The following is a 27,347-nucleotide window of genomic DNA, read 5'->3' as shown; positions in this document are numbered from 1 at the left end:
CTTCCCGGCTTCTTACTTTAATTCCTCCCTCCCTCACCCACCCCCTTCCTCTTCAGCTGATTTTATTTTTAAAATCTTTTTTATTAATTATTATTAAAGATCAACAAAAAAATACATTAAGGTAATCAAGTCAATATGTCAATATGTACAATGAAGAATTAAATTAGCAAATAACTGATTAACAAAGATAAGCAATATATCAGTTATAATAAGAAAAAATAAAGTGTTAAGAATATGTTTTGAAAGAAAAAAAAGGAAAAAAAAAAGAACCCCTACTAACTAAAAAAAAATGAAAAAAAAAACCATTGGGAGCACAACCCCGGAGCTATACGTCATACAAGCTTCCATAAAAGAAAAACATCAATCTGCCAACTCAAATCCATTTAAACAAAAATCGGAAGGAAACCATATTAATTAACTCAAATCAGATGATAGTAGCGGGCAAATGAACCCCACCTTTTCTCGAAATCAAATCAAGGATCAAAAGTTCGACTTCTGATTTTCTCCAAACTTAAGACATAGCATCACCTGAGAGAACCATTGTATCAAAGTGGGAGTAGAAGCATCTTTCCATTTCAATAAAATAGCCCTTCTGGCCAATAAAGTAACAAATGCAATTACATGTTGGTCTGATAGAGAAATACCATGAATATATTGAGGGATTATACCAAACAAAACTGTCAATTTATTAGGTTCTAAATTAATTTTTAAAACTTTAGAAATTGTAGAAAAAATAGATTTCCAAAAATGTTTCAATACATTCATCTGGTTTTACCTATCAACTGCCATTTTGTACTCCTTCCCCTCCCTGCAACTTCTTATGGCCTCTGCCCCCTTCCTTTCCAGTCCTGATGAATGGTCTTGGTCCCAACTAGATGTTGCCTGAGTTACTGAGTTGCCTCAGCATTTTATGTGTGAGAAACTAGTGGATTACTTTAGTGGACGTAAAAATGGGATTCAAATGGGAGAAGAATGAGAGGGGAACACATCGAGAGAGGCAAAACGAGGAGAAAGAATACAGGAGAACATGTAAGGGAACCACGGGATTTGGGAGTTCATGTCGACAACCTCTGAAGGAGAAGAAAAGGTAAAGAAACTGGTTAAACACACAGTAAACCTGCCTTTTATTGGCCCAGATATGCTATGGAGTATCCAGGATGCAGAAAATGTCACAGATCGTATTTTCAGTAAGTCAGTCGCACTACAGGTTCAAAAAGGAAGGAGGGCAGGCAGACAGCATGAGAGTCCCTGTGGTTGTGTCCCACTTAAACAGCTATATAGTTTTCAATACCATTAGGAAATGTGGCCTCAGATGAAAGTAGCAGCCAAGTTTGTGGCCCCACTGTTGGTTCTAATGCACGGCAGCCAATCCAAGCAGTATTGCCAGGGGATGCATTAATGGAGGAACAGATAGGCAACTCTGTGGATGAAAGCAAGGCAAGAATCGTCTGTTGCCTCCCCAGTGCCAAGATCAAATATATCTCCGACCAGGTACAGAAATTCTGATTGGGGAGGAGGAACAGCTAGAGAGCATATTACCAACAACTGAGGTAGAAAGAGGGATGAGGTCCTGCAAAATGAATTTAGGGGGTTAGGCAGAAACTTAAGCAAGAGCTCTCAGGTCACCATACAAAGATTACTCCTTGTACAATGGGAGAGTAGGACAGATGTTTGCTTGGCTAATGAGCTGGTGCAGGTCGGAGGGCTTTGAGGATTTGGATCACTGGGGTCACTTCTATCAGGAGGGGCCTGTACAAGGAGTTCCAGTTGCACCAAAACTTGAGGGGACCAATACCCCTGCAGGGCTGTTTGCTCATGCTACTCAGGAGGATTTAACTTAATGAGTCAGGCAAGGTGCAGCAGGTGTAGATTAAATCAAGCAAGTCCAGTGGGCAAAACAGACAGAGGCATGGGAGAGCTGGCAGGCTTAGCTGCAGTTTAATAGAAGAAATCTCACAGGTAAGTCCAATAACCCAAGAACATGGATCAGTACTTGGAATGATAGCGTCACAGAAATGCGATTGAGGAAAGGGCAGGAATGGCATCTTAGTGTTCTAGCGCATTGAAGTTACAGAAGTGATGGGGGGGGAGGGGGGATGTATTACTGAGAGAGGATATCCTGAAGTGATTGCCCATTAAACCATGTGGTTAGAACTCAGGAATAAGAGAGGGGCAATCACTTTACTGGGGTTCTACTGTTCGTCTCCCAATAGTCTAGTCTGCAGGAATTAGAGGAATAGATATGTAAACAAATTGTAGAAAGGAGTTAAGGCAATAGGATTACAGTAATGGGGGAGTTTAACTTTCTCATTACTGGGATACCTTAATGCAAGGGTCTCAGACAGAGAGACCTGAGGTATACTAAATTATGAGAGGTACAGGTGGGTAGGTACTTAGTACGGGGATTGAAAACAAGAATGTGAGAGTTTATATCTTCAACTTACTACCGGAGAAGGAGGTGAAGTCAAATGCAATCGCTGTGTTTTAAAATCATTTAGATTGACAATTAAATAAGCAAAGGAAGGAAAGATACAGACCTTTTGCAGCACATAGGCTGAGTGTGGATGGGCAAAAAGACATAGATGGTGTGGACCAAAGAGCTAACTCTGGGTTGAGTAACTCTATGACACAGAATGCAAGAGTAGGGCAGTAGGGTGGTCATACTGGATGTGGATATGAAGCACTGGTTAGGCCACCGCTGATGCACCACACCAAAGGTGTGATAGCCCCAGACAGGGTGAAGAGGAAATGTGCAACGTGCTGCCAGGACTGCAGAATATTAACATGAAAGAGGGGCTGGCCAGGCTGAGGTTGATTATTCAGAAGAAAGGAGACTGTAGAAAGATTTAACCAAGCTATATAAGATTGGGACTTGACCTCGAGGACCTACTTTCCTCAGTTGTAATGCTGATGATGCGGGGTGAAGAATTAATGCTGTGGTAAAAAGTATTGGAGAGGAGTTGAGGAAGCGTTTACATTCCACCAGAAGATTATCAGTGTATGGTATTCGTTGCCTGAATGAGTGGCAAAGGCAGGACCCCTATTTAAAATGTATGTTGGAGAACATGTAAAAACCCATGACCTACAAGGCCACAGGCTGAGAGCAGGCAAGTGAGATGATCCCAAATTGTTGTTTTTGAACTGTATGTATGAGATGAATCCTGTGGTGGGAGAGTCTAAGACCAGTGGAGACAGCTCAGAACAGAGATGAGGAGGAATTTCTTTAGCCAGGAAGTGGTGAATCTGTGAAATTCTTTACCACAGGCAGCTGTGGAGGCCTAGCCTTTATGTACATTTAAGACAGAGATTGATGGATACTTGATTGGTCAAGACATGAAGGGATACGAGGTGAAGGCAGGAGCTGAGAGGAAAATTGGATCAGCCATGATGAAATGGCAGAGCAGACTCGATGGGCCAAATGGCCTAATTCTGCTCCTGTACCTTATGGTCTTATGGATCAATGGCCTACTCTCTGTGGCGTGATTCTGAGGATATAGCAATCTGAGGACAAAGCACAATCCACCTTGTCATGACCCTTGTACCTTCGTGCACTGCACCGTGCTGTCACAATACTCTTATCCTGTAGTTGCTTTACCCTTTGTTCTACCTCAATATTCTTCTATTTTTAAATGTCTGTGTGAATGTTTTGAAAAACTAAGTTTTTCACAGTATCTCAGCACATGTGACAATAACAAATCAACTGCGAACATTAGATAGTATTGGATCAAAGGAAACATCTCAGGTTGTAGGCAAGCTGGGGGATCAACCACAGCTCTGAATTCAGCAAAAAAGCAAGGAAAGTGATAGTAGAAAACAGTTATCAAGCCAGATGTATAAACATGGACCATAAAAGCTTCACCTAATAGGCATAGGGAAAAGATTAGATAAAAGTTAAAGTTAGGTGAATAAGCAAGTCCATGGTAGATGAAAGAAGTAGAAACACTGAGGTTATCAACATGGGAAGGTACAAGAGGACATTTTTATAAAATTAAAAAGTGCTGGTGTTTGACAAATCTGTGTGCCCTTGCACACAAATCAATAAAAACATGCAGCAAGTAAATATTTGCCTTTGCTGCAGACGGTTTGTGTACAACAGCAGAGATGGGTTGCTTCGATTGTATAGGACCCTGGTAAGATCACGTTATAACATCACAAGACAATAAGATATAGGATCAGAGTTAGGCCATTTGGCCCATCAAGTCTGCTCCACCATTCAATCATGACTCATCTTTTTCTCCCCTCCTCAGCCACACTCCCCAGCCTTCTCCCCATAACCTTTGATGCCATGTCCAATCAAGAACCTACCAAGCTCTGCCTCAAATTCCCCCAACGACCTGACCTCCACGGCTGCCTGTGGTAACAAATTTCACAAATTCACCACCATCTGGCTAAAGAAATTTCCCTGCATCTCTGTTTTAAATAGATGCCCCTCTATCCTGAGGCTGTATCTTCTTGTGCTAGACGTCCCACAATGAGAAACTGATTCCTGGGATAGATGGATATCTGTCAGATGTGGGGAGATGAAACAGTCTGAGCTGTCTTTTTCTGAGTTTAGAAGGACTTAATCTCTTGTTGATAGGTACAAAGTTCATAGCTGGGAGTTGACCATTGCCCTGGCTGGGGTGCCTGGAACCAAGAGATCACAACTTCCAAATACAGAGGCAGCTTTCCCAGACAATTATCTTCAGACAGAGGGAGCAGATCTTTGGAATTCTCTACTCAAGAGGGATGTGGAGGTTCTGTTATTGAGTATCATAACAGGTTCAGAGGAATTGTAGATATTGAGTGATAAGGGATTAATGCAGGAAGGTGGCATGAAGGTAAAAGATCTTCGATACTGTTATTGAAAGACAGAGTGGCAATGTCTATTCCTTATTTCCATTCCTTACTCCTTTTGTGCTGACCGGAGCAGAGAGAAGAGAGAGTAACTCAGTGTCAGGGATTGCTGTCTTCAAGTAAGCCAGTGCATGAGGCACTTTTAGCATGTAAAGGATCATCTTTTTCAGCTTTTATCTTACAGTATTATACCGCAGACTAGTCCATGCAAATCATACAACAAAGCCTCCAGATTTACACAGAAGTTAGCACATCAGGATTTTAAAGGCAGCTTGGTCCTTCATCCGCCCACGCATCCAGATGCTTGACTTGAACAACATGTGCCTTTTGGACCAATCAGCACTTAATGTAAGCAATCACTTAATCATAATCCCCTGAGGACTTAATGCAATGATGAAAAGTTGGAACAGTTTGCAAATCCAGACCTACAAAAACACAACTTTGCAAGTCAAAAGCAAAGAAACTCTATGACAGATGACCAGAAGACTGGGCAAAGAGGTACATTTTAAGAAGAATTTTAAAAGAGAAGAGGTGAGGAGGTGAAGGAAGGGTTTAAGATTTGGGTAGCCGAAAGAACAGCTACCAATGATAAGGCAGGGATGGTCAACACCATGACCTGAGAGGATGACTCTCTCTGCAAGCCATGGCTCATCTATCACAAGTACTCCAAAGACATAGACTCTCACAATGTATTATGTTGCAGACCATTTGCAACTGAACTCATTCACATGACAAACATCAAACCTCCCCCACTGAACCCAAAACCTTTCTCTCTCCATCAATGCTACCTGACCAACTGAGTAGCCCCAACATTTTCTCTGTTTACCTCAGATTTTCAGCATCTACAAGTTGTTTTTTTTTGGCTTTTTACTTAACCTTGTACTTCCCTAACCATGTAAATACGTGGATAACTTCATGGGAAAGTTGGGTGAGTATGTGAGGGAGAAAGCAGTGGAAGGGTATTCTGACAGAGTAGGGAAGGGCTTCTCTTATTGTGAATAACCTGGGCAAATGCCAGTACTCTGAAAGGTTTAATGTAGGGCAAGACATAAATAGCATTTACTGTTACTCTAAAAATGGTTGCTATTGTTCCTGGCCCTTGCTAAACTCATAGCAAAGGTCAATCATCCCATCCAGCTTCACCTTGGCCCCTTTGCTGTTTTGGGCTGGGATGGAATTAGAAAAGGATAAAGGTGGATTTATCCTCGAGGTCTGAATATTGCGTGGATTAAATAGGAAGTTATTTCCTTATTCTCTTAAGAAGACATTATTTGCACACTGATCAGAGTTTAATATATTAACTTTCAGTTCCAAGAATTTGGACTTTGATCTTTTTTGGAAATATATAAAGTTGATTAAGTCAAAGTTACATCACATGTTGCAGAAATTTGAGGCATTTGGAGTTATTGCTTTGATTATTGCAAATAACCCTCAGCTTTGGAAACTCCCTGCTCATTTACACGACATATATTTCTGCTGAATGCCAAATACATTTTACTTTGGGCTTTCAGTCACAAGACACTGCCAACTCAGCACAGGTTAGGAGGAGTCATGTGTGAAGAAGTGGATTAATATGATTAGGCATAGTGTTATAAAAGATCTGCTCAAATCAAGTCCTTTGGGATTCATTGTTGTCATTGGAGAGGGTCCAGAGCAGGTTTGCGATAATCATCCCAGGAATGAAAAGGTTAATGTATGAGGAGTGTTTGATGGTTCTGGGCCTGTAATTGCTGGAGTTCAGAAGAATGAGGGGGAATCTTATTGAAGCCTACCAAATATTGAAAGACCTAGATAGAGAGGGTATGCAGAGGATGTTTCCAATAATGGGAGAGCCTAGGATGAGAGGGCAGAACCTCAGAAAAGTAGGACATCCCATTGTAATAGAGATCAAGAGGAATTTCTTTTGCCAAAGGGTGGCAAATCTGTGCAATTCATTGCCACCTGTGTTTATGGCCAAGCCATTAGTATATTTAAAGCGGAAGTTGATAGCTACGTAATTAGTGAGGGCGTCGAAGGTTATGGGGAGAAGGCAGCAGAAAGTGTTGAGAGGGAAAATAAACTGGCCATGACCAAATGGAGGAAAAAACTCAATGGGCCAAATGGCCTAAATTGACAGCTATGGTCGGGAGAATGCCTGTCTACAGACCTGTCCGGTACTTTATTCTCCACCGGATTCACGCTTTCAGTCACTGGTTTTCAGCTTTTTCACGTCCTCTAAGGATCAGAAGATCACCTATCTACAGACTACAGAACCTGCCATCTCCAACGCCAGCAGGCACGCACTTCTAAAGACCACCATTGCTGTTGCCAACCTCCACGGTTCTAACAACCCCGAGCAGGTTCAGAGCCCGGACTCCACCGCCATCAATGCGGGTTCCAACGACCTCGGACATCTTCAAGGTGCCAACTGCGCAACCTCCAACTCCATCTTCGGCCTTGACTGACAGCACCTCCAGGCTGGGCCTTTACGCACTGCTGCTGGAACCTCTGCACCCCGCCCTTCCCCCACCACCACTCTGCAGTCCCGTGTCTCTCAGGTCCCACCGCCAGCTCTTGTGGCCTTGGAGACTCCATCTTCCTCTCACCCCACCTTCCCTGAACACTGCAACCCTCCCTTTTCCTCTGACATGTCCAACCCCATTCCCCCCCCCAATCTCAGCTCTCATCTGTGCCAGGTCTTCACCGTCCCGTCTCTGAGGCAGAACGTTCTGTCCTCAATAAAGGCCTCACCTTTCTCCCCCTGCACCCACACCTCAGTGAGTTCTGCGCCCACCATGACGCTGAGCTTTTCTTCCTCCACCTCCGTCTCAGAGCCTACTTCTTTCTCCACCCTGCACCAATGACTCCTTCTCCCATCTTCAACCCTCCTCCTCTTCCTGGACTCTCTGCTCTGGTCTTCTGCCTGCTGTGGGTCTTTTCATGGAGTTCAAAAGCCTAATGGCCTGAGGGAAGAAGCTGTTTCCCATCCTGACCATTCTTGTCTTTATGCATCAGAGTCTCCTGCCATATGGTAGAATGTCAAAGGGGATGCTGGATGGATGGGTGGGATCCTTGATAACACTAAGGGCCATACGTATGCAATGCTCCTGATAAATGTTCCTGATGGATGGTAGGGAGTTCCCTATGTTCCTCTTGGCCATTCTCACAGCCCTTTGTAGGGACTTCCAATCCGATACTCAGCTGCTCCCATACCAGATGGAGATATAGCTTGTCAGGACACTCTCAATGGTGCTCCTGTAAAATTCAGCTAAGGTAGGGGGAGGGAAACCTCGCATGCCTCAATCTCCTTAGGAAGTCGAGGCGCTGCCGTGCCTTCTTATTCAGGGAGGTGATATTAAGGGACAAGGTGAGGTCATCTTTGATGTGAACGCCCAGGAACTTGATGCACTTGACTCTCTCTGTGGAGGAGCCATGCATGTGCAGACAGACTATGTCCAGGATCCAGTTACAGACAGAGGCATTGACACCCAGTGACCACAGTTTCCCTACCAGTTTCCACGGTATGATGGTGTTAAATGCTGAAGTGAAGTCTCTAACAGCAGCCTGTCATATGAGGCCCCATTTTCCAGGTGTGACAGCACATGGTGGCACCACTCAAATAGCTGACCCATCTTCGCCATCTGTGATTTGTCCATCAACAGTAATGTGGTGGTTGAATTTGAAGATGGCATTGGAGCTGTGCTTAACCACACAGTGGTGAGTCCATAGAGAGTAGAGCAGGGGGCTAAGCACTTAGCCTTCAGGTGCACATGTTTTGATGGTCAGTGAGGCAATGTTGTTTCCAATCCTCACTGACAGAGGTCTGCTGATAAATAATCAAACATCTAGCTGTGGAGTGATGTACGGAGGCCCAGGTCTCAGGATCTTCTGGAAAGCCCAACTGAAAGTCCTGTAGACTACATCAAATGCACAACCCCCTGTTAACATCTTGTTAGCAAGACTCGTCCTGTTAGCTTTTCAAAAGTTGGTCAGACGGTGGCTCAGCCTCAATTGTGGTGTTGCCTTCTAACTGATTAGTTACACACTCCTTTGTTTCTTTTGTTGATTATTTCCCTCCTCTGATGTCTCTCTGACTGCCCATAATGATTTGATCTATTCATTTTCCCCCTTTTGGGCGACAGAGTCACAGTCTTCCACTCCCTCGCACCTCCATGAGTGTTCTTCAAACAAAGGTTCCCGTCATCAGTGTAGCTGTACAGTATTTGTGGAGAATTTATCGCTTGCATGAAAAGGCTGTTTCCTAGCCCCTGAGCTTTTTGCATGATCCACAAAAGGACATTTGGCCCAAATGAGTATGAATCTATATGGATTCATAGAGGCATACAGATGAAAACAAACTCTTTGGCCTAGTTTGCCCATTCCAGTTGTGTTACCCACTGAGCTACTCCCATCGGGCTGTGTTTGGCCCGCAGCCCTCTGGGCCTCTCCTATCCATGATGACTTTTATATGGTGTTAACACGCCTGTCTCAACTACAATTTTTAGCAGTTCCTTCCATATATCCTTTGTGTGCAGAAGCAGCGCCTGATGTCCCTTTTCAGTGCCTTATCTCCAATCTTAAACCTATGTCCTTTCATTTTTAACAACCCTTCCCTGGGAAAAAGATTGTGCTTCACCCTGCCCATCATGATCTTAAGTACTTCTGCCAGGTCACATCAATTCGCCCTTCATTTTCCTTGGTCACACTTCTTCCCATATGCCCATAACACCCCTGGATTCTACCACTCACACACACACTGGGACAATTTCATCAGCGTCACCATTCTGTGCAGTGGAGTAATTTACAGTGGCTAATTGACTCAGGAACCTCGGCAAGTTGGAGGTAACTGGACTGACTGGGGAAAAGCTACACAGTCACAGAGAAAATGTGTAAACTCCTTGCAGAGAGGAACTGAGGTCACAATCAAATTTGTGTCACTCAGGCTATGTACACTCATTTTCCAACAAGTCAGATTCCTGGGCCCAGAATCTGTAGCTGTACAGGAGTTGAAAAGACTTCCTGCCCTTATGGACTAGAAGAGTGCACAGTAACAAACAGACTGTGGTTATTTATTTGCTAAGCAACACGCAATAAAATCAAAGAGGATCGGAGGCAAAGTTCAACCAGAGTTGGCAGAGCTGTGTGATGGAGCAAGTAGTGCTGCCTTAACACTGCGAATGTAGGGTCTGTATTCCACCACACCTCCACTAGAAGGTTGTACCTCACCCTTCCCCAGCCCCACTAATTTAAATGCAAGACAGAATATTAATCAAAGATGCACGGGTAATTTTGAAACTGGGTTTTACAGTCACAATGTAGAATTAATTGCTGGCAGTATATGGAGTTAAGTAAAGACATAGGAGCCAAGCAAGACACAAAAATGCTGGAGGAATTCAGAAGGCCAGGCAGCATCTATGGAAAAGAGGAAACAGTCGATATTTCGGACCGAGACCCTTCGACAGGTCTGGAGAAAAAAGATGAGGTCAGAGTAAGAAGGTAGGGGAGAGAAGGAAAAAATACCACATGGGGACAGAAGGCCATGGAAGAAAGGGAAGGGGGAGGAGCACCAGAGGGAGGTGATGAGCAGTTAAGGATATGAGGTGAGAGAGAGAAATGGGAATGGCAATGGAGAATGGTGAAGGAGAGGAGGGGCCATTACCAAAAGTTTGAGAAATCGACGTCCATGCCATCAGGCTGGAGGCTACCTAGACGAAACATAAGGTGTTGCTCCAACATGACAGTAGTGGAGACCATGGACTGACATGTCAGAATGAAATGGGAAGTGGAATTAAAATGGGTGGCCACTGGGACATCCCGCTTTTCCTGGCAGACAGAGCGTAGGTGCACGGCAAAGCGGTCTCCCAACTTACGTCAGGCCCCATCAATACACAGGAAGCCACACTGGGAACATCTGATACAGTAGACGACCCCAACAGGCTCACAGATGAAGTGTCAACTCACCTAGAAGGACTATTTGGTGCCCTGAATGGTAGTGAGAGAGGTGGTGCAGGGGCAGCTGCAGCTCTTGTTACGATCGCAAGAATAAGTGCCAGGACGGAGATCAGTGGGGAGGGATGAAGGATAAAGGAGTCGCACAGGGAGCGAACCCTGCGGAAAGCAGGAAGTGGAGGGGGGGAGAGGGAAAGATGTGCTTAGTGGTGGGATCCCGTTGGAGATGGTGGGTTATGTGCTGAACCTAGAGGCTGGTAGGGTGGTAGTTGAGGACAAGAGGAAACCTACCCCCAGTGGGGTGGCAGGAAGATGGAGTGAGGGCAGACATGCATGAAATGGAAGAGATACAATTAATGGCAGCGTTGATGATAGAGGAAGGGAAGCCCCTTACTTTGAAGGAGGACAACTCCTTCGTTCTGGAATGTAAAGCCTCACTGTAAAAGCAGAGACGGAGGAACTGAGAGAAGAGGATGGCATATTTACAAGTAACAGGATGGGCAGGGGTATAGTCCAGGAGGCTGTGAGAGTCCGTGGGTTTATAATAGACATCAGTAGATAAGCTATCTCCTGAGATAAAGATAGGGAGATCGAGAAAGGGGAGAGGGGTGTCAGAAATGGACCAGATAAATTTGAGGGCAGGTTGGAAGATGGAGGCAGAGCTGATGAAGTCAATGAGCTCCACATGTGTGCAGGAGCACCACCAATGCAGCAGTCGATGTAATGTGGGAAAAGGTGGGGAGTGTAGGCTTGGAACATAAGGCTTGTGCATAACATCAATCTTCCAATTTTTTCCCTTCCATTTTCTGAATTTTAAATTTGTTTCATCAGGAATGATTCTAATTCTGATGAAGAATGATGGAGTAGAATCTCAGTCTCTCTCTCCCTTGTTGCCTCGTAGGTATTTCATACTTCACCTTGCCTTATTTCAGATTTCAACCATCAGAGATAGTTTTGCTTTCAAACTGAAGAAATTTAACAAGAAAATCTCAGTCTTTCAGACAGCATGTGCTACTTACCAACTTATTGTTCTCATAAACCTCTTCTTTCTTAAGCGAATCAAAATCTCTGCAATTGAAAGAGAATAGGATTCAATGTCACTGCCACACCTTAAACTGAGTGTGCCTTTATACAGAATATTAACAATGCTTAGAAATTGCTTCAGGACATTTTACAGGGCTCTCATTTGCACAGTCAAGAAAAGGGCCTTTTCTGAGCATCTTTTAGAACAGGCAAGTGTAGTTCAGGTCTTGTTTGGTTGTAAGAACAGCCACCAGTGATGAAGCTGTGAGAATTAGTAGTGACCACAGGGCTGGAATGGGAGATCTAGGAACATTGGGGCAGATTACATGACCAGGGAGGATCAGAATTTGAAACTGAGATGGTACTGAATCTGTCTAGGTTAACAAACACAAGTTTGATTGGGAAACAGGACAGGAACAATTCACAACAGAATTAACTGAATTCTGAGAACAGTGGTTAATACCTGGATTGATCAAGCAATACACCCAATTCTTTATACAGTACAGGTGGAAGACTGCAATCGCCCCAAAGCAAGCCATAGTTAAGCAATGGTCTTCAGACGTCATTCCACTTTGCACCCCCCACCCCACCTGCCTACTATCCTTTGCGCATGGATCTCTCCACCTGTCATCTGCCTGTTCTTGCTTCACCCTTTCCTCCCTTCTTTTTATATTGACCTTCTCCATTCTATATTTGTCCAGATACAGGTTCTCAGCTATGTATTTCCTTCCTGCTGCTGCCTCAATTTCTCCAGCTTTTGGCATTGCTCCAGATTCCAGCATCTACATTCTCAACCCAATTGCCAATCACTGAGCGGCTCCTTGGTCCTACACCAATACCATCACAACCAATCACGACCTATGGACATCCTGTCAATTGACCCCAGTATGTGGAGACACTGGCCCATCATCAACTGTTCAACGCAAACTCCAACATCACTCTGCAGGGGAAAGAAACAGACACCAAGATGGAAGCCTCTTGCTCACAAACCAATAGAAAATCCAAGTGGGATATTGGTATCACTGGTGAATTGAAGCTTCTGAGCCTCAGTCAGGAGGTCTAGCAATAAATTGACTTCTGGTCAAATGTTCAATTCGGATGACCTTTTCAAATTGTGGCTAAAGTCACATCTGTCAAAGAAGCAGATGTGGAACATCCCAGAGCGTTCTCAATGAGAGAGGAGAGCCATGTTCCTGGGACACTGGGCAATATTTCTCTCTTAATCAGGTCATTCTGAGTTTGCTGCTATGCTCAACTGAGCTGGCATGTTCTTATTCCTAAAACAGTGATGTCCCAGGAACTCAAAAGGTAAAACTTAAATGTAAGTTCTTTGTCTTGGAGTAAACCCACCACAACCGATATACAGGGGTGCAAGACCCTTAATTCATCACCCAAATATACCAGCACAATTGCACTGTGGTTACTGCCACTGTATCCAGTCTACCTCCATCCCAGAATTGTGGATCTAGATGATCTTCACACAGGAGTGAGACCTTTCACACAACTACACTGGACTTCCCTTAAAACACTGAGATGACCAGAGCCAGGGCCAGAATTGAGAGCCCGTATAGCCAATCACACCAGTCTTGTGTATCACCTTACAGAAGCAAAATTACTTTGGTTAGCATTTGTCCTCCTTCCTTAAGATGCAGATTAAATCAGGGGATTGGAGATACATCAGACAATCTGCTAACTATAGCGACTTTAACGCAATGGAGTGACTGAGAACCATTAACCAGCAATCTAAAAAAAATCACATCACAGACTATGTCAAGATGCAGGAATTGTACAACTGACATGATTCAATAGCAGGAAATGTCACCCAATTCATGATGCTCTGCAGGCAGCCATTTATAGTAAATTCATTGTTTTAAACTGTAAGCCTCTGCACATCGACAACTCCAGATGTACATACCACAGTTTCTCCTACGATAAGCTGATCACAGGAGCCCTGCCTTAGAGGTGGTAATTAAGGAAAATTCATCATTATTTTCCAGCACAATTGCACTGTGGTTACTGCCACTCTACCCTGTCTACCTGCATCCTAGAACTGTGGATCTAAATGATCTTTACACAGGAGTGGGATCTTTCACACACCTACACTGGTATAAGTGAGTTAGATTTAATTTACCAACCGGCCCTCTGAAACAAAGCAAGGCTTTGGATATGAGATGACCTAAGCTGATACTCCAAATTCATGGACAGAAATGGACAGTCAATGTTGAAGGTCAGGTTTCTTCCTCTGGACTGGAAGATAGAGGGGAGATAGCCAGTATCAAAGGGGAGGGAAAGGCTGGAGCAAGAGCTGGGAGGTGACAGGTGGGTCCAGGTGAGGAAGGGTGATAGGCGGTTGGAGAGGTGAAAGTTTGTGAATGGTATCACAGGTGGGAGGCGATAGATAGAAGTGCCAAAGGGCTTAAGATGATGAAATCTGATGTAAGAGCAAAGCGGAGCAGGGAATGGGAGAAGGGAGGCGGGGAGGGGAGAAGATGAAGGGTCTTGACCCGAATGTCAACTGCCCATTTCACTCCATAGATTCTGCATGACCCGTTGAATTCTTCCAGCATTTTGTTTGTTGCTCCAGATTCTAGCGTCTGCAGTCTCTTATGCTCCATGATACTCTAAATCTCCCCCCACCACTTCTGATTAGTGATCAGAGTCAGAGTTTGGACCAGGTGGACCCTGGTTGATTTGCCCTCACACTGCCTGGGTTAACAGTCTCAGTCAGTGGCTAATGAGGAGGAACATACAGGCTGTCAGCTAACATGGATTCCTCGTGGCACCTCGAGCGAGGAAGTTGTTCACTCAGGCCTCACTCCAACATCTGAGGGCAGATCTACACTGGATGCTTAAACCAGGAGTGGGTCACAGCTCCAGTGAACAAAAACATCAGCCCAAGGTCAGCAGTCTTCCATGAAGACCCCAGCTTTTCCAGGGAGTACAAACTAATCTCCCAAACTAAAGGTGACAAACTGCTCCTATTTGGTTGGGACAATCGTAGCTGCAATTACAAGACAAAATTCCCTATAACCTCCTCCTCCCCCTCCACAACCCACCAAGCCTCCTCCCACTGCTGCCCCAGGCTACTCTGTATCCAATCAGCCCAAACTCCAGTGACCAAGACATTTGATGCATCTCCTGGACTGTCATCTCCACCAGTTGCAGATGTTCTCTCACCACTCCATATCAGAGGCACTGTTGCCCAGTGAGGCTGGCAGTGTGGGAACTGTTAGCTACAATGGAGCACTGGTAAGCCAGTACAGACAAAGACAGCCACCATTTCACCAGGGTAGTGGCAGCAAGGAGAAAGGCAGCCTGGAGGGTGCATGGTTCCACTTGGCGAGCTCAGAACTGGGGTGGCGAGGGTCAAGCTGGGCACTGCAATGGGGAGTGCATGTCTTTGAGAAGTGCAAAGAAACCAGAGCAGGCCAGGGCCACCCATGGAAATCATGCAAACTCTATGCAGATTGGACTTGGATCACCAGATCTGTGAGGGAAAAGCTCTACCTGCTGAGCCATCATGATCACACCTCACCATGCACCTCCTCTCAGTACTACCCAGGCAGAGAGTCCGGGAAATCAGTAAGAAAGATGTGCGAGAGAGCCTAAACAGGCAAGACTTGGAAAACAGATCACATTCGCCATCAGTTCACACATGGCAAAACAGGAATCTGCAGGCACCTGAATCTGGAGTTACAATCAAATGCTGGAAAAACTCAGCGGGTCAGGCAGCGTCTCAGGAGGGAAATGGATAGTTGACAGTTCTGGTCTTGATTATGGATCTATTGACTGTCTATTTCCCATCACAGATGGTGCCTGACCCACTGAGTTCCTCCAGCATTTAGTCTGTTTCAACAGTTCACACATTTTGAGCTAAAGATAACATTTTCCGATCCTGTAGGAGTTCCGGTCCATGGGATAGTTGGGACAAGCCCGAGTTTGGTCGAACTGGACCTGATAGAGGAGATGGAAGAAAGACACTGAAACAAAGCAAACATCACAACACACTCCATACAGAGAAAGGTTTGGGTCATGTTGTCTGTTTTGTCTGAGACGAGTAAGTGGGATGCTAAAAATACGTTATAAAACAAGGTTCCAAGAATTATTGTATTGAGGAAAAGTGGGAGTTTGAATGGTCTCTAGAAGCTGAAGAGGGGGAAATAAAGAAGAATGCTAAATAGAATCAAGAGGAGACAGAAAAGACTGCAGATTCTGGAATCTGTATCAACAATCTGCTGGAAGCACTCAGTGGGTTGAGCAATATCTGTGGGAGGAAAAGAATTATTGACATTTTGGATTGAAGGTCAGGACTGAGAGAAGGCCAGTGTAAAGAGGAGCTGGGAAATAAGGCTGGTGAAGGATGACAGGCAGATCAAACCAGGGAGGGGAGGGTGGGGAGGGGAGGAAGTGGAAGGCAGGGGTCGATGGATGATAGGAGGAAACAGACAAAGAAATAAGGAGTCAGGTTGGGGTGGAGGGTAAAGGTGGAGACCTGGGAAGGAGATCAGCGTGAACACAAAGGCTACAAGTACTGGAATCTGATAGTTAAATGAGGTACTAGTGGGAACCATTAGTGGAGAGGTGAAGGGCAAATAGAACTAGATAGAGGAGGGGCTGAGAGCTGTATATGAAACAGGGAGGGCAAGGGGGTGAAGCTGGTGAGGGATGGAGGCTGAAGGGAATCAAGAAGTGACTCCTCTGGGGAGTCCACAGTTGGATGCCACATCAGCATCATGTGCTGAGTGTCCAAGATCAACACAGGCTCTACCTAGCAAGTTATGAAGGGTGGAAGGAATTCAAAATCCAGTTAATTGGTTAGAAACAGTGAAAATTGTTTCATTCTTCCTCTTATTTGGAAAAGAGCAAGCAACATAGTCTATATCCTTGAGTACACATGTGGAACATAAAAGAAAATGGAATAACTGCAGGCCTTTAGAGCTCTTTGTGCTCCTTATCCTCCTCCTTTAACTGCACCTAGGGTTCAGACCACACAGTCCTTACCCAACTGAATCTAAAATCTGATGATTAAGTCTCTGCACCCTGCCAGCCACTGACTTTGAAGACTTCAATCGTAGGAAAACAATTTTCAAGAAAAGTCCTGAGCACCTTTTTGAGAGTTTCATGTGAGAGAGAATTGCCCATGCTGCAAACAGTGAACAGACTGGGACTAGGACCAGGACATACAGGTCATAGTGCATGTAAAGCTTGAAAGAGGAACGTCAGTGAGTTGGTGGGACAGGACAGGAGAGGCCAGGAGGATAGTGGGAGAAGTGAGCTAACTCTGAAAAAGGGAGTGGAAGGGCCATTCTGAGATATTGGTACAGGAGGAGGTGGCAGATGGGAGTGGAGAGAAATTGGGGAGATGGGGGTTGGAGGGAATGGTAGGAAACAGTGAGAGATGGTCAGATGGGACTTGGGGGGGCAGGGGAGTTAGGAGATGAAAGTCAAGAAGGAGGTGCAAGATGCAGGAGAGGGGATGATGGGTGACAGGAGTGGAAGGGAAGCTGGGATGATCTAAAATAAACAGGAGAAATTTTGCAGACATTCCTACCTCCCCACTAATCTCCCTCCTGGCACTTCTTCCTTGCAAGTGGCCTAAATGCTAAACTTGCCCATTCACCTCCTCGCTCACCTCCATTCAGGGCCCCAAACAGTCCTTCAGTGTGAGGCCACACTTCACCTGCAAATCTACTGGGGCCGGCTGGTGCTCCCAATGCGGCCTCCTCTAAATTGGTGAGATCGTCACAAACTGGGGGACCGCTTCATCGAGCACCTCCACTCGATCCGCTACAAGCAAAACTTCCCGGTGGCCAAATATTTTCATTTTGATTCCCATTCCAATGTATGCTAAGATGAGGCCACCCTCAAGGTGGAGGAGCAACACTTTATATTCCATCTGGGTGGCCTCCAATCTGATGGCAAGAATACTGATTTATCCTTCCAGTAAAAAAAATCTCTTCACCTCCCCTCTTCTTCTACTCCCCACTCTCCCCTCTTCTCAGCTGCCTATCACCTCCCTCTGGGTCCCCACCTCCACCTCTTTCTCCTATGGTCCACTCTCCTCCCCTATCAGATTCCTTCCTCTCCAGCCCTTGACCTTTCCCTCCCACCTGGCTTCACCTATCACCCTCCAGCTATCCTTCTTTCCCTCCCCCTACCTTTCTATTCTGGCATCTTCCCCCTTCCTTTCCAGTCCTGAAGAAGGGTCTCGGCCCAAAACTTCGACTGTTTATTCTTTTCCATGGATGTTGCCTGACCTGCCGAGTTCCTCCTGCATTTTGTGGGATGATCTAACATCACGTGGCAGATGAACTCATTGTTGTCGTCACCTTTAGCTCTGTAAAATGTGCCATGATTCACTGATGTACATCTGGAGAATATACATGAGGTTTTACGGCACTCAGTTTGGACTCATATTGTGGTAGATTCCCCAGCTGATTGGCAGGATCGCATGGTGCCCACATAAAACACTGCTTGAAACAAAGAACACTAAACATTGAACGTAGTGAAGGCTGGACAGAACTTCTTCGTGACTAACACTGCTCTTCAGTGCTCATTGGGGGCGGCAGCAGGCATGGGAATCAGAGCTAGGGTCAGTTCGGGTCACATCACACCCCCGAGCTGCTGAAGGAGCAAGTCAAGTGTGGCAGCACTGGGAGTGAGGTCCAGAGCTGGAGCAACGGGCCTAGGGGCAATAGAGTCGATGGGATCCAGCACACGTCCTTCAAAGACTTCAGTGCCATGTCTGTGCCTCCTGCTCAGATTACAGGCCACCATGCCAAGCGGGCTTCCTGTCCACTTATTATGCATCTCAACTTTATTCTCCCTGTAACATTTGATGCCTTACTAATCAATAACTTATCAACTTCCATTTTAAATATACCCAATGTTTTTGCCTCCACAGCTGTCTCTGACAAAGAATCCGAAAACGTTTACTACCTCTGGGTAAAGCAGTTCACCCAAGGGACATCCTTCGGTTCTGAGGCTTTGCCCTCTGACCCGAGGCTTTGCTGCTATAAGAAATCTCTCCTCTCCACTCTACCTAGACCTTTCAATATTCAATAGGTTTCAATAAGATCCTCTCCGCTTCATTATTCTAAACTCCAGTGAGTACTGGCCCAGGACCATCAAATGCTCCTCATATGTTAACCCTTTCACACCCGGGATCATTCTCATGACCTCCACTCGACCCTCTCCTATGCCAACACATCCTTCCTTAGCCCAAATCTGCTCACAATACTTTAATATGGTCTGACCAACACCTTATAAAGCCTCAGTATTACATCCTTGCTTGTATATTCCAGTCCTCTCAAAATGAATACCAATATTGCAGTTACCTTCCTCACCACTGACTCAACCTAGAAGTAAACCTTTGGGAAATCTTGCAGGAGGTCTCACAAGTCCCTTTGCAGCTCTAATTTCTGAATTTTCTGTCCATTTAGCCTATGTCTTTATTCCTACTACCAAAGTGTACGACTATATATTTCCCTATACTACACTATGTTCCATCTTTGCCCATTCTCCTAATCCAAGTCCTTCTGCAGCCTCCCTACTTCAACAGCACTGGCCCCTCCACCAACTTTGTATTGTCTGCAAACTTGGCCACAAAGCCATCAATTCCGTCATCCAAATAATTGATATATAATGTGAAAAGAAGCATTCCATCTCCAGTCCCTGCACTACACCACGAGTCACCGGCAGCCAACCAGGAAAAAAACCTTCATTCCCCTTCTTTGCCTTCTACCAGTCGGTCAGTCTTCCATCTTTGCTACTGTCTTTCCTGTAATACTATAGGCTATTATGTTGCTAACCAGCCCTATGTTTGGCACCTTGTCAAAGGCCTTCTGAAAGGCCAAGCAAACAACATCCACTGACTCTCTTTTGTCTATCCTGCCTGTTATTTCCTCAAAGAATTCTAACAGATTTGTCAGGCAAGATTTCCCCTTTATAAACCATGCTGAGTTCAACCCATTTTGTCATGTGCCTCTAAGAACTCCGAAACCTTATCCTTAATTTATCTGAAAGTTGCTCAAGACCGAGTTTGACTTGCTTCATGTTCCTGGTGGACTGGTGGAGATATTCTTCCCCTGATTTTCTGTGTGATTGATGGGGCCAATGTGGGAACCACAGACTCTACCATAGGTTTGGCAGAGGTTTGCTGACAGGGAACAGGCTTCATTAGTTAGAGTACTCCGTCTGCCTCTTAAACCTGTCCTCTGTATACAGTCTTCGTACCTCTGACATGTTCCTTCTCCACTGAGTGGTCATGGCACCCGGATTCTCAGGACTCAATAAGGGTGTTATATTTCCCCAAGAAAACCTGAGACATACTTAGAGCCCCCAAAAGTGGCAACATTGACTGGGAGAGAAAGCTGACATTAGCTTATCTATTCTGCCCAAGATTTGAAAGATTTTGTGAATGAAGAGTTGAGGTTTCTCTCTAGTGCTTTGACAAGCCTACTATAGGTACTCTTGGTCACAAAAGACAGAAAATGGGTTTGAGTTCTTGATCTCCAAAAACCCCACTTATTTGAATGCAGTGGTAATTTTTGTTATGGATTTTCACATGACCGAGGGAAAGCAGCCAAGTTGTGGGACGTTGTCCGCATTTTTAAGGATCCCATTGTGAACCTTTATTGTTGAACTGTGGGGAGAAATTGGTAGAGGACATTTGTTTTGGGAATGCTTTATGCAACCTCTCATTTGAATCAATGAATAACTGGAATTTGGCCTCCAGTTGTGCAAAAGGGCAAGCATCACCTATGTAGTGCAGCTTGATGGTTGATGTTAGGGTGGCCTTAGGTCCAGAGCAGAGGCAATCAATGGTGAATCTTTTACCCATTTGTCCTGTAGATTAGCTCTACTGCAGGGTGAATTTAGTTGGAAGTGTGCAGCAAGAGAGCTCGGAGTAATAACATAAAATTGTTTGGCCCCTGTTTGCACAGAGATTTAGCGCACTGGGTAGGATCAAGGCTTCCAACTGGACCTAAAGTTGCTTTGCATCAAGTTTTATAACTTCAACAAAGATACCCATTTCCACCCTGCCAGTTTTAGACATCCTTCCAAGATGGATCTCTTTTCTCAATGATAAACTACTATTTGCAGAAGTATATGTACAAGCTGGCCTGATCCCTCTGGATGAGGCTCTGGCTGTACATGGGTGGGGCTGAAACTGTTTCATTTGACTGGACCACACACTTTCTAAAATACCACACCCTATACTTTTCCACTTTGTAACTGAACATGGGCACCAGCGTGAACATTTAATGGGTTTATTTTCATTTTGTATTCACCCTCCTTAATTCTTTCGACTGAAGATACATCGCAGTGCAGCAACCGGCCCTTCAGCCCACAATGTCTGTGCCAGCCATGATGCCAGATTAAACTAAACCTGTACCTGGTCCATATTTCTAATTCCCTTCCTGCTCAGTTTCATGTCTAAATGCTTCTTAAGCTCAATTACTACTACTCAACCACTACTACTCTTGGCAGTGTGCTCCAGGCATATACACTCCGTTTAAAAACTTTGTCTTGCATATCCCTTCAGACATTGCTCCTCAAACCATGAACCTATGCCATCTAGTATCTGACATTTCCACTCTCTGGAAAAAAAACCTTTGATTATTTACCCTATCTATACCTTTCATAATATTATAAACCTCTATCTGGTCTCCTCTCAGCCTCCAACACTTAAAAGAAAACTACACAAATTATACCAGTATTTCCTTATAGCTAACACTCTTCTGAACCCTCTCCAGACCTTCCACTTCCTTCCTGAAATGAGCAACCTGAACTGTACACAATACTCCAGATGCAGACTAACCAAAGTATTATGCTGTTGCAACTTGACTAGATGATGTCAAAGTGTTCCTCAGTGACCCAAGCAAATAATAGAGGCTATTCACCTCCCTGTATGGGGCAGGGGTGGGGGGGTGGGGAAGGACTGTAGTGACAAGCAAATCGTGTGACCAATAGACACTGTGCAGAGCTAGTGGTTGTGGGGTGTTGGGTATGACCAGAAGGATAAGGGGAAGTGGAAATCAAGTTTCCAGTGATGGACAAGATGGGCCGAAAGGCTTAATTCTGTGCTGCATTCCAGAGTTAATCATTCTTGTCACTCTTCAGATGGAAATGATGGTCCCTCTGCCTAAATGAGCTGGCACCTCCATAAAACACTCCTACCATCATGTGACCAACTACAAATAGACCTTCGTGTCATTTTCAGTGAGATCTTGCTGTGCATAGCAGTTAAGCTTGTCTAACAGAATCGCAGCAAATCAGATTCCACATCTGAGATGTTTATCTCTATGCTCCCATCACTTTAGTGTGCTCTCTGTATACTTAATGCTTAAAATTAAATGTATTTACACAACTGGGAATAAGTGCACAACGACGAAAAACAAAGGCTTATCAAACTTTGTATTGTTGTGCTCAGTTGCAGAGCTACAATCAGAAAACCCCGACATGGTATATTATGTAACCATGGCAACTCAAGATTGAAATAAACCATACAGAGAGTGGTCTTGTATTCTTCAGCATCGCCTTCCAAAGAAGAGCAATGGAGGTCTTTGGCCTGAACTATTAACTGTTTCTCTCACTCTCTCTGTCCGTAGACACTACCTCACCTCCTGAGTATTTCCAGCATTTGTTGGTTTTATTTCTGATTTCTAACCTCTGCTTCTGGAGTTCTCCTGCAGCCTACATTGATGCTTAGCCCACAATGTATAATGTCTATATACTTTGATAATGAATGTAATTTTTGAACTTTGAGAAACGGGGAAGACATATGGAACACATTGCAATTTCTGGGAGCTTGTTCTACACAGATTAGCTGCTGTGCTCCCTACAGTAATGGCAACACTTCAAAGGTGTGGCTTGTTGATTACAAAGTGTTTTGCTGAAACTGGAGCTGCACAAGGTATTGAAGAACCCATTCTTTCTAAGTCATAGCATGGAAGAGATTGGCCAAATAGCCTTCTTGCCTCTCATAAATGTCCTGTGATTTTGTGATTACCCATTTTTACAGCTGACCTCTCATGCAACAATTCCAAAAATGCAATCAAGTAAACAGTCTCGGGAAGTTCCTCAACTTCCCCACAGGAAGAGCCATGCAAATTCAGGGAATGCAGGGAATGATGAATTTTAATTGCAAACCATAGATTGCACATCGGATGAAAGCTGGCTCAGAGCAACCCGTTGCCATCTGGGAGTTTAAAAACTGGATGAGAATTAAATGCATGCAGCATTGCTTCTGTTGCCTTGAGAGCCTCCCGCTTCTCACTTTCAGGAAATGACTTTCCACTGTAACACCAGTCAATATGGACTATGACTTTCATACAGCAGGCCATTCAGTTTTCAATACTATCATGCCTAACAGTGCTGAGGCTCCACTTGTCCTTCTTTCCTTTATGTGCCTACATTTTAGTCCTGACAGTTTGATCACAGCACAGAACAACAAAGGTAGAACATAGAACACAGCACAGGAACAAACCCTTCGTCCCATGATGATGTGCCAAACTAATGAATATAGCAATTAAACACCTAACTACACTAAACCCTTCTGCTGCACAAGTTAATATCCCAAGATTGCTTGCTCATTTGTCTGCCTATCAAAGAACCTCTTGAATACATCTCTCATATTTACCTCCACTACCACCCCTGGAAGTGCATTCTAGATATCTACCACCCTTTAAGTAAAAACATGCCCCACAAATTCACTCCCTCCCACTTTAAATGCATGCCCTATAGTATCAGACATTTCAATCATGGGAAAGGGATACCAAATGTCTACTCTATCCACAGCTCTCATAATCGTAAGCCTCTGTCTCCTAAGGGCATGCCAATTCTTAATCAACATGGTCAAGTCACCACTGATTCCATGCATCTTCATCTTCTGGATAAGCCCCCCATGATGGACCTTGTCAAATAGCTTACTAAAATCCATGTACACAACATCCACAATTCTACCTTTGTCAATCACTTTTGCTACTCAATCAAGTTAGTCGAACATAACCTGCCCCACTTTCTGCAGACCTTTCCATTCCTGAGCACCAAGCTGTGATACATCAGTTAGGATCCATTGTCCACATTAATGTAATCAGTGCCTCGGAGGAGAAAGGGGAGCATTGAGGTGGCATGATAGCACAAGTTAGTTTAACACCATTACAGCACTAACGACCTGTGTTCAGTTCCGCCAGTAAAACAGCTGCTCCACCACTGTTCTCCCCTTCTTTCCACAGAAAAACTGGTGCAGTAAATAAACCTGCTGCCTCATAGTGCCAGGGATGCAGCTTCAACCCTGAGCTTGGGTGGTACCTCTGTGGAGTTTGTGTGTTCTCCCTGTGACTGTGTGAGTTTCCTCCAGGTGCTCTGGTATCCTCATGCAGCACAAAGATGTGTGCATTGGTAGGTTAGAAGGCCACTGTATATTTCCACCAGTGTGTTAGTAAGTGGCAGAATCTGGGGAGTATTGATGGGAATTTAGGGAGACTAAATTATTGGGATTAGTGTAAATCAGGAGTTCCCAACCTTTTTTGTGCCATGGACCCTTACCATTAACCAAAATGCCCATGGATCTCAGGATGAGAACACCTGACGTAAATGAATGTTAATGGTCAGTGCAGACTCTGGGTGAAAGGGCCTGTTTCTTTGCTGTACTTTTCAATATCTCTGTGAAAAGTGACTTCTGATTTAACTTTAGGTCACCTGTGTTGAGGGGCGGTGCAGGCTTAAGGGATAGTGGTGAAGAGACCAGCGACCCTGACTGCCCCAGAGGCCAAAACCAGCAAACTATCTAACTTCACTGATGGTACTCAGGAGACACCCGAGGGGGTGTGGGGGGGGGGGGGGGTGAAGAATCAAGATTGGTTCCTCCAGCAGATACTTTTAGTGGGTCAAATGATCAAGAAGCAATGCTGGTCTGTAAGGACAGGGAGTACTGGTGAATGCCTTTGGATACAGGCAGCAAAGCATTGGATGAAAGCTGAAATATGTAATACACCCAGCATAAATATGCTTAGAGCATGGAATCCTGTCCAGAGCACAGAAAAGATATCAATGTATCTTTGACACTGTCTTCTGTGCACTGTAATCTACTTATTTTTCCCCTCCAGTGGAGTGAGCATGGTTGTTCCCCCGCCCCCCCCCCCCAAGGCTTCCATTCATATCTCAATCCATATGACCCAATAGGACCGGCTGAGGTCTGGAACTGACATAATTTCAGTTTCTGTCAGATACTGTCCAGCAGGATTGGATGTCCTGCTCTTCTTATGGTCTTCATCCTTGCCCAACATCTTACATAAACCACAGTTAATGGAGGTTGGAGAACAGGGTGGATGTTTGAGAGGACAGTCTCACTAACTCTTGTTCCTTTGCTCTGCTGACAATTACAGCCTGAGAGGAAGGAGGCTTGGATTCTAATCCCATTCCAGGTACCCAGGATGGTGCACCAGCCCAGCACAGAACAGAGTGCTTCATTCTCAGAGAAGTCAGCTGTCGAGTGTTTCATTCTGGGGCTGCACAGTAGCATACCGGCTAGCACAACGCTTTACAGTACCAGCGACCTGGGTTCAATTGCCATCTCCTTCTGTAAGGAGCTTCTACTTTCTCCTCGAGACTGCATGGGCTTCGTCTGGATGCTCTCATTTCATCCAAAATCTACCGGTTAGTAGGTTAATTGGTCATTATAAATCGTCCTGTGATTAGGCCAGGGTTAAATCGGGGGTCATGAGTCAAAGGGCCAGAAGAGGCTATTCCGCACTGCATCTCACTAAATAAATAAGGTGTCACAATTCGGATGAGGCATTGAACTGAAGGATAATGAGATTATTCTTGGTGTCCTGGTGAACATTTATCCTGAAACTAAAAGGATTTGAATGATTGCCTTTTACAAAGCCATAGGAGTTTAAAAAAATACTAACTGCTGGAGGACCTCAGTGGGTCAGGTAGCATCTGTCGCGAGAAGTGGACAGTCGATGTTTCAGACTGAGTTGCTTCATCTGGAATCCAATGCAGATGAAAGTTCTCAAAGCAAAAATGTAAATGTCCGTTTCTCTCCACAGATGCTGCCTGACCCTGAGCTCCTCCAGCATTTTTCTTTTGTGTCAGATTCTAGCATTACCAGTTTGTTGTATCCCCTGGTTCCAGGAGTTGCTGGGTTGGGGAGAATGAGCCAGGGTTTGAACTTCTGAACTCTGCTAAATCAACATCAATAAATCAGATAATAACTTTGCCACTTCACTACTTGTAGGATTTCGCCTTTTGTAAGTTGAGTGCAGCACTTCCTACACTAGAACACTGAGGACACTTCAAGAACTTCTGATAAAGGATCACAGCCTGAAACAAAAACTGTTTTTCTCACCACAGATGCTGCCTGACCTGCTGAGCATTCCCAGCTTTCTGTTTTTAAGTTTTAAAAGTAAAGGTTGGGAAGTACGCTGGGGCAAGCAGAACAAAAACCAATGCTTTTCTTCCTCTTCCTTTCAATCCAAGCAGCTACAAAGCTCAGCAGGAAATCAAATGAGCCAATTTTCCTCAACTCAGTATAGCCTATCTTTATAAAGTATGTCCTTTGAAATCCCTTCTCCACTTTAGCAAAACAACAAACATGTGGTCATAAACCCAAGACTGATACAACAGGGCTCTCCCTCTGCAACACACACGAGACGTTGGAGGAACTCAGCAGGTCAGACAGCAGCTTTGGAAATGTTTCAGGCCAAGACCCTTCTTCAGGACTCCACTACTTTACCTGTGACCCATTCTCCCTCAAAGCATTTTTGTAATGACTACTTCAAGGAGGAAAAGCTAACCACATTTTAAAAAATACTTGTTAAAGACATGACACCCCTGATGTCCTTCCTTTTCAAGGACAGCCCATGTTATCTGAGTCACTTAGTACTTCCCAACTGTGAAGAAGGAGTCACCCTTTCTCACCTGCATCCACACATCACTTGCCTGTTTTTATCCTCCCACTACTCTCTTTAGACTGGTTATTTCCCTCTGTTCTTACATTCCAGATAAAAGGACTGGATCTGAAACATTGACTGGTCATTTCCCTCCATGGATGCTGCCTGACCTGTTGAGTTGCAACAGAGGCTTTTTTGTTGCTCCAGATTCCAGCATCTGTGGTTCCTTCTATCTCTTTTTAAGACTATGACAGCTAATTTATGCCAAGTGAGTTCCATGGAAAACCAGTCTGATAACAACCAGATGTCTGTTGTAATAACACTGGGCAAGAAGTAACATTGGCTAGGACATCAGAAATAACTCATTATTCTACTTTTAGATAGTCACACACACACACACAGTTCATGGTTCATCTGAAGGAGGGCACTTCCAACAGTGCAATACCCCCTCTGCAGGCCACCGGAGTGTGACTCCAGACCTGGTTTTCAACTCTGTACGAAGCTGGGAATATTCCTCCCTCGCAGTGACCGATCCCAAACGCCATTGCCCCCGATTCCCCTCATGCTGAAATACTAGTACTTCAGCCTTGGATAGTTTCCAAACAATCCAAATCTTAGCCCCAGACCCCATCACAGATGCCAAGACCAAGCCACATA

General features: G+C 44.7%; 1 protein-coding gene across 3 annotated transcripts in view; it reads right to left on the bottom strand.

Moving 5' to 3' along the window:
• The window catches only part of micall2a (mical-like 2a), a 112,888-nt gene that overhangs the window by 84,345 nt on the left and 1,196 nt on the right, over nucleotides 1–27,347 (bottom strand). For all 3 annotated transcript variants that reach the window (XM_072268413.1, XM_072268411.1, XM_072268412.1), the window contains exon 2: nucleotides 11,784–11,832. In XM_072268413.1, coding sequence (XP_072124514.1) covers nucleotides 11,784–11,832 — 49 coding nt within the window. The remainder of the gene's footprint in view (nucleotides 1–11,783; nucleotides 11,833–27,347) is intronic.

The sequence above is a fragment of the Mobula birostris genome, chromosome 9 (genome assembly GCF_030028105.1).
Source record: "Mobula birostris isolate sMobBir1 chromosome 9, sMobBir1.hap1, whole genome shotgun sequence".
Lineage (NCBI taxonomy): Eukaryota > Metazoa > Chordata > Chondrichthyes > Myliobatiformes > Myliobatidae > Mobula > Mobula birostris.
This window is presented reverse-complemented; position numbering and strand designations above follow the sequence as displayed.